At 43.0% G+C, this 8,516-nt stretch overlaps 1 protein-coding gene across 1 annotated transcript in view; it reads right to left on the minus strand.

Annotated features, from left to right (window-relative positions):
• The window catches only part of LOC133457967 (desmoglein-2-like protein), a 33,848-nt gene extending 25,560 nt beyond the window's left edge, over positions 1 to 8,288 (minus strand). The window contains exons 1-3 of the mRNA XM_061737375.1: positions 8,181 to 8,288; positions 3,954 to 4,073; positions 649 to 804 (exon numbers count right to left, since the gene is read on the minus strand). Coding sequence (XP_061593359.1) covers positions 649 to 804; positions 3,954 to 4,073; positions 8,181 to 8,237 — 333 coding nt within the window. The 5' untranslated portion in view covers positions 8,238 to 8,288. The remainder of the gene's footprint in view (positions 1 to 648; positions 805 to 3,953; positions 4,074 to 8,180) is intronic.
• Between the last annotated feature and the right edge of the window lie 228 nt (positions 8,289 to 8,516).

The following is an 8,516-nucleotide window of genomic DNA, read 5'->3' on the forward strand; positions in this document are numbered from 1 at the left end:
GGTTGCGTATACATGCCAGAATTACTCAAATCAGGAGTGCATTTTCTGGCACTAAAAGCTTGATCTTAAGAGCTTTGGTTCAGTTCGACTAAGGTATATATAACCTAACTATACCTAAGGTTAGGGTTAGGGTATACATGGCTTTTAAAAATTCGATATAGGTCAGATTAAGACAAAAATTTGACTTTCTGTTTGTGCATGTAAACGTACTGATTGATTTCATGTCCATTTATATTTCATAAAGTATTTTCATCTGTGACCTGAAACCACTCCTTTCAGAGCTTCAGCTTCCTATGACCATCTATTGCTGAAAATGTGGTGAAGCACTGGATTGTGATCTTGCACTTATTGAATATACTAGACTTTTTTTTGATTGCATCAGAACAACCTTTCAAAAAAAGGCCTTCTGAATGGAGTGACGGCTATTATTTAAAAAACAGGGGAAAGATTAGGATTTGTAAACCAAGTGAAATCTGGAATATTGTTTTGGACGAATCATTTAAATATGTGACTATTTGGAAGATACCTCTACTCCAGTGGTCTTCATTTCTGGCCCTCGAGAGCCACTGTCCTCCATGCTTTAGAATCTAAAAAATGCAGGACTGTGTGTCTCAAGGTTGGGAAACACTGATTTAAAGAATGGCTTACATGGTAAACAGCACATTTTTCCCGGTCTAGAACGCCAGTAAGGCGCACATGTCCGTTGTTGTGATCCACCACGAAAAGGTTGTAGGGTGGTCTGTCAGCTCCATGTCCTGTGAGGAAGTACTCCACACTTCCTTGTGTGTCTTTGTCAGAGCGAATCTGGAAACAAAACAGTGTTTGAGTTTGAGAAACCATTGTTCACCAATAGACTTCAAAACAAGTTTTTACCAAATTATAATTATTAGAGTAGTTTTTATTCCAAACAACACATTTTTGTTGACACATCACACGCTTTTTAATTTATTGTGATCTATTACAATGTGAATACCACGATGATGATTCCAGCTTTAGGTGCATACATGCAGTTCAATTAAATTTTATTTATATAGCGTCTTTTACAAAACAAGTTGTCTTTAGGCGCTTTCCAGAGATCCAGAACATGACCCCAACGTTTGAAGTTTGATTTTAAAGGTAGAGGTGGTGTCAGCCTCCTTAACCCAAACTGGAAGTTGGTTCCATAGTAAAGCGGTTTTCACATAGAGGGCGCACAGCGGCAGCCACTTGTGTATGTGCTGCCGTTGTGCAAGGGCGCAGGGTCTGCCGCCGAGGTCAGCAGCGTGCAACAGGGCGCAAGCCGCTGAGTTTGCGCGGTGGCATAGGGTGCAAGTGGGCGCACTTTGCCGGGTTGCCGCCGGGTTGCCGCCGGGTTGCCGCCGGGTTGCCGCCGGGTTTCCGCGGCAGCAAGGGCGCAGACTCGGCGCAGAGACGGCGCAAGGTGGGCGCAAGGTGGGCGCAGAGTCGGCGCAGAGCAGGGAGCAGAGCAGGGCGCGCCTGCGCGCATCACGTACATATTTGTTGCACCCACTTGCGCCCTTTGCCGCCGTTCAAACCCGGCAGCGTGCGCCCTGTTGCGCGCCACCTACCTCGGCGCAAAGCCCTGCGCCCTTGCTGCGGCAGCAGCACATACACAATGAATGGATTTCATGGACCCATCCCCTCCTTGCTGCTGCTGCTCGTCTCCTCCTCCTCAGTAGAACTAAAGCCAGAGCTTTTCTTTGAAGCAGGGACAGATGCATTTTGCAAACCGAGCTGTAGCTAATGTACGTCCAAACGAGTGGGAAAAGCGCGCCAGACCGGAATAACTTTTTTTCGGTCGCCAAGCAACTTGCAACGAATGTGCGCGCTGCTCTACGCCGAGTCTTCGCCCACTCGCCGCTGACTCTGCTCCCACCTGCGCCGACTCTGCGCCGACTCTGCGCCGAGTCTGCGCCCACCCCGGCGGTGTGCCGCGTTCTATGTGAAAGTAGCTTAATGGTGCCTGATAGCAGAACGCCCGCCCTCCAAATCTACATTTGGATACTCAAAACTGTCCAGACCTTGATAACAAGCTAATGAGGACCGTCAATTATAATCAGGTGTGCTGAGGTCAAGAAACACCCAAAACATGCTGGACAGTAGATCTTGAGGACCAGGGTTGGTGGCACTGCTCTAGGAACTACGAGTAAACCTGCACTCATCATCGGATGAGCTCTGTTAGGAACATAAGGTACTATCAGGTCTTGCAAATATCGCGGAGCTATGCCCTTTGGGGCTTTATACCCAAGTAATACAATTTCTGAATTGTGTTCTATGTTTACAGGGAGCCAATAGAGTGAGGCTAACACTGGAGAGATGTAGTCTCTCTTGCTGATTCCTGTCAGCATTCACTCTTTGGATCAGCTGGAGGATATTCAGATAATTACTTCAATTACTTCAGGACATCCTGCTAATAATCATTACACTGTAATGATTACAGTAATCTAATCTAGAAGATACAAACGCGTGAATTAGTTTTTCTGCATCATTCTGGGAGGAGATGTTCCTAATCTTTGCGATATTACGGAGATGGAAAAACGCTATTTTACAAACCTGATTAATATAATGTTTTAAATGACAAATCCTGATCAAAAATAGCACCAAGGTTTCGCACAGTAGTACTGTAGGCCAGTGGTTCTCAACTCCGGTCCTCGGGACCCCCTGCCCTGCATGTCTTAGATGTTTCCCTGCTTCAGCACACCGTGATAAAAGTACCTGTGTCATCAACACAACTGTCCAGACTTTGATGACAAGCTGGTGACGACTGTTAATTAGAATCAGGTGTGTTGATGCAGGGAAACAACTAAAACATGCAGGGCAGGGGGTCCCGAGGACCGGAGTTGAGAACCACTGCTGTAGGCCATCGCAACACCATCTAATCCCTAAAATGCTTGGGACCAAAAATAATAACCTCTGTTTTATCAGAATTTACGCAAAAAATGAGTGGACATCCAGTCCTTAATGTCCCTAAGACAGGGGTAGGGAACCCTGGTCCTAGAGAGCCGTAGTCCTGCATGTTTTGGATATCTCTTTGCATCAACACACCTGATTCTAATTAATGATCGTCACCAGCTTCTCATTCAGGTCTGCACAAGTGTGTTAGTGACACAGTCCTTTGTATGAGGTAGTACCGGTAGTCCTTTTACATGACAGATTGTGACTTGTATAAGAAAACAACACAAAATCCTGTTTTTCCTTGTAGGAGCCATGCCTAAAAAAACGAAAACTATTCATTTTCAAAATTGCTCATGGTTTCATGTCTAGAAGGAGTTTTAAGGCCCTCCGCACATTTAAAAAGAAACACATATTTGTTTCAACCAGATGCTCTGAGTCTGGGCCAACCGCTTCACATGACATCCATCTCACTTCAAGTGGAAACTAGTTTGAGCACCTCAGGGCTGGTAGGAAACCAGCCAATAATGTCCAATAAAATCCTTTTTTCAAGTCTTTGAAGATCACGCTGGTATTTTACCAGTTTTCCAGTGCATTATTGCACCATCACGTGGTAAATCAGGGGTCTCCGACCCTGGTCCTCGAGAGCACCTATCCAGCAGGTTGTAGATTCTAAACCTGCTGGATAGGTGCTCTCGAGGACCAGGGTCGGAGACCCCTGTTCATTAAGCCATTTTCACGTAGAGGGCGCACAGCGGCAGCCGCTAGTCGCTTGTATCATGGTGTGCTGAAGCAGGGAAAGATCTAAAACATGCTGGATAGGTGCTCTCCAGGACCGGAGTTGGAGACCCATGCGCGCCCTGCTCTGCCCCGACTCTGCGACGAGTCTGCGGCCATTCGCCGCCGACTCTGCACCCACTTGAGCCCACTTGCGGCCACCTTGCGCCCACTCGCCGCCGGCTCTGCGCCCACCTGCGTCGACTCTGCGCCGAGTCTGCGCCATCCAGGCGGTGTTGCCGCCTTCTATGTGAAAATGGCTTTAATCATATTCAGACAACTACCTTTGCGATGATTCCAGTGTGGTTGGTGTTCTCCACCAGTCTGGATGGGGGAGGGAGCCAATTTCTCTTTGCCCTCTTCAGTGTCTTCATCCTCTTGTCATTTGCTTCAACATTGTTTGTCTGAAAACATAATAGAGAATGTCGTCAGCAATATGAATGCCTAGGGATAAGATAAGGATTTTAGGCTATTTACACCCTGGTACAAATATCGATGTATGCTATTTGCACCCGTGTATGATTAGAAGTAGATGCGATTTTTACCCTGGTGTATAGCAATGTGTGCTATTTGTACCCATGTATTATTAGAAAAAAATGTAAAAAAAATTATAAAAATAAAAAAATCCATCACACCACTTTTGACCTTCATTTAATCTCTTCAAAATATCTTACAATGACATAAGAGCAAAACATGCTGAGTTGTGATGAAAGCAATATATAATTTCTGTAAACACATTTTATAAACACAATCATCCTTAATCTATTTCTGGTAGCCTTGCTCTGACCATTCACCTAATACTGCAGTGCTTTGCAAAATTTTGTTGATGCACCCAAATTAAAACCAATGTGAAAAGTTAGTGTGGAGCCCTCTTTCATCAGTATCTTCATTGTTTCACTGCTAGTTTGGAAATTCTGTGCTAATTACTGTACTAAAAACATGTCCTCTAGTCCAGTGTTTCTTTTTTTTTATTTTTTTTTATTTATTTATTTAAAATGGGACAGTGCATATTAATGAACATTCACATGTAAATATGCCAGATTATAGCCTCAGGCTAATTTCCATCTGTAGTCCCCTGGCAGGTTGATGGTAACAACAGGTTCTCAATCCTGGTCCTCAAGTACCACTGTCCTGCATGTTTTAGATGCTACCCTGCTTCAGCGCACCGTGATAAAAGTACCTGTGTCATCAACAGAACTGTGCAGACCTTGGTGACAAGCTAATTAGGACCTTTAATTAGAATCAGGTGTGTTGGTGCAGGGAAACATCTAAAACATGCAGGACAGTGGTACTCGAGGACCAGGATTGAGAAGCACTGCTCTAGTCTAAACCAGTTTTTCCCAACCCTGGTCCTCGAGGCCCACTGTCCTGCATGTTTTAGATCAGGGGTTTCCAAAGTCGGTCCTCGAGGGCCGGTGTCCTGCAGATTTTAGATGTTTCCCTGCTTCAGCACACCATGATAAAAGTACCTGTGTCATCAACAGAGTTGTGCAGCCCTGACGATGATTAATTAGAATCAGGTGTGTGCGGGAAAAAAACAGCTGCAGCAGCGAAGGAGAGAATTGGCGTGGGAGAAAGTTACTGCAGTCAATGTGTAAGTTTGAATGCAGTATTCATTTAACATTTAAGCACACTGTCTTATAATATTACCAATGAAAACAGTGGTGGAATGGTATTGAATTAAATGTTATTGTCATTTAGATCAGGGGCAGCCGCCACACCTCGGCTTCAGGGGAAAATGTAAATGTTTTTTTTAATTTTTTTAATACATTTATGGAATTACTCTGTGTCTATTTGTATTGATTTATTCTATCACTTAATACATATAAAATAACTACAAATGCATATCAGAACAACATGATGGATTTCACTAGTTATCTATCCCTGACGACAGTGGTCGCTATCAATCTGGTTTTTAGCTCTGCAGTGTTACTAACTTACAAAAATGAAAAGGAAGCAGACAACCACGCAATTTAAAAAAAAAAAAAGAAAGAAGACAATGTTGCCCCAGCAGCAGAAGATATTAACAAGGCTGTAGCCACTGATGGATTAATTAAGCAAGTTAATTTTAAGGTAAGATATCAAATCACCCTACCCTCTTATAAATCTGTTTAAGGGAAATATTTGACTTTTTTTTACTCCCTCCCTCTCCTTTTTTGCATTTGGACTTTAACTGTTTGAAGTTAAACTGGGATGTTCCTGTGATATTGTTGCACTGACATAGTGAATAAAATACGTTGCGTTTGTTAGATATGCTTTTTCTGATCTCTCTGCCGCTTGCCCCAATCGGCTGAATTGACGCCACTGAGGGAGGAGACGGAGAGAAACTCAGACTTTATTGAAGTAAACCTGCTAGTGAGCAGGTTAGGTTCAGAGGCTCAGTTGCCGTAGTAACTGACTCAGAGTTTGAGTTAACTCGCTTTCTGGAACTGAAAACTCTGGATTTCCCTCATCTCAGGCTTAACAAACTCAGGATTTTCACTAAACCCGCTTCCTGGAATACCCCTCAGAACTTAAGTTGGAGGGACGAAAAACGGCTCCTCGTTATGTTTTGCTGTCACGCGTATTATATACTGACGGATTAAGACCAATGCACATGTGTATTGAGTCATACATTGTGGACGTCCGCGATCGCCTCTCTCATAAGTATAACAATGTGAAAAACATAAACATATATTTAAAACATGAAGCATCACGATTTGATTTCTCAGCTGCAGAAATAAAGAAAAGTTGTTCGAACGTGATTATCGAGGTGCAAACGTGAGAAATAAAGAACAAAGTTGCTGTAACTCGGAGTGCAGCTGCAGGAGGAGAAACGGGTCTGAGTCCCAGAGGAGAGAGCGGTCTCGGTCTCGGCCTCCGTCACCGGAGAAACACTTTCTGGATCCTGCAGCACCTGCAGCCGACTCCATATCAGACTCTGAAAGTCGCCTAAACATTCAATAATCTTACTGTTTTATCGTCATCTCAAGATGAGTTTCCATTCACTTTATGCTGCAAACAGGACGTATGATAACCTGGCTCTCTTGAGTTTAAATAAGACTAAACGTGGACATATGACAGCACTTTCAACAACAAAACACAGCTGACAGCATGATGCCATCTCAAACAGCACACTGTCTCTCTATTCACTGCTCTGTTATAAATCACAGGTGCACAAGTTTGTTCACGATCTCGAGTAGTCTGATCCAAGACATCCAAGAAAATGGCCCGAGGACCGGGGTTCCCCACCCCTGTGCTATGTAAGAAATGTTTCAGATGAGTTGTTCATGAATACAGAAATCATGAAAAAAAGATAGAACTTGGAAATGCTTGGTATAAAGCAGGGCAATTTTTTATGGTTAATTGCATAATTAGAATTATAATCTTTTAACACTTTTAAGTTATATTATTGTAACTACTACTAACTTCATAACTAAAGCCAACAGAACACTGAAAAAAAACAACTATTTAAGTTTTTTTTTTACAGTCGTTGGCAAACACGTTTTTGTCTTTTGTCATTTTCATTCATTCAGTAAACCTGCTTACAAAAGTGCTACAAAGATGAACAATAAGACTATTATTATTGGGGCCCCAGCACAGGGGGTGCAAGGACCCTATTGCATCTGTAATGTTTATTGCATGCCAGTAGTGGCAGGCCCATACTGCGACTGTACAGCCTTTCACTAGCATAAAAAAAGGAAACACCCCCTCCTTTTTTCTTCCCTGAACAGAGCTGCATACCTGGACTGCTGCATACCTGAAAAAAAAATTTGAAAAAAAATGCCTGAAAAAACTAGAAAAAAACCAAAATGACCCGACACAAAAAACCCGCTGCGCAGCCCAAACCGACACATGCCCCCAGGAAAAATATTGACTATCAATGAAAGCAGGTAATATCTTCATGAACATTGTTGAAAACACAAAAGGTTTGGAAAAATTCAATTTACCACCGTTTCATGTTTGTTCATAACTATTGGTCTGCGAGGCCACAGACTACCAGAAGCAGGAAAAACATGACACAAAATAAATCAGGCAGCACACAGCAATTGAAAATCATGAGTTTACATTTGTTGAGGTTGTTACATGAAGTTTTTTTATTTTGTTTGGTTTATAAGGTGTAATGATATGTGACATAAGTGCTGCGTAAACACAGCATTATCATAAACAATACTTAAACTGAACATAGTTATTCAGTTTTATGAGTCCTCCTGCAACATCCTCGAGGTTGGGTGTGTCGCTACACTGTGTTGTCATAACATCAAGTCCAAAGTTGTCAGGCAACGCGCTTTCTGCAGAACAAACTTGTTCTTTACTGTTTGTGTTTGTCAGTGCAATACTCATCAATGCAGTACATTAGACATACGTGTACATAAGTACAAACAAGTGATGGCTGTGCATCTACCTTTGGAAATTAAGCTGAGCTCCATAATATTTAACAGTTTACCCTCATTAGTTCAATTAGATTTTTTTTTTTTTTAAGATAAAGTTAGTAAAGTTCCTGTCCTGTGGCAGATTTAGTGGGTACTTACCAAGAGCAGCAGTAACAGAAGCAGCAGGCTCAACTCTGGGCAGGAAAACCGAGCCATGGCTGCTGGAGAGCCAGGTATGCAGCAGTCCAGGTATGCAGCTCTGTTCAATACGCACTCTGTAACCTCTAGGTTTAAGTGGAAGAGTATTTTATCAGCACTGTCACTTTTCCGCCCCTCCCTTGCAACATTATCCACACCCGTTGTACCACCCCCGCCCCATTTCCATACTTCAAACTTCAGCTGTCACATTTTTTCATGTTTCCTAAAGGTGTGTCAGCCGCAGCGCGTGAGGAGTTATAATAAAGCCAAACGAGACTGTGTTTCACTGGGGACTGC

This window comes from Cololabis saira, chromosome 13 (genome assembly GCF_033807715.1).
Source record: "Cololabis saira isolate AMF1-May2022 chromosome 13, fColSai1.1, whole genome shotgun sequence".
Taxonomy (NCBI): Eukaryota; Metazoa; Chordata; class Actinopteri; order Beloniformes; family Belonidae; genus Cololabis; species Cololabis saira.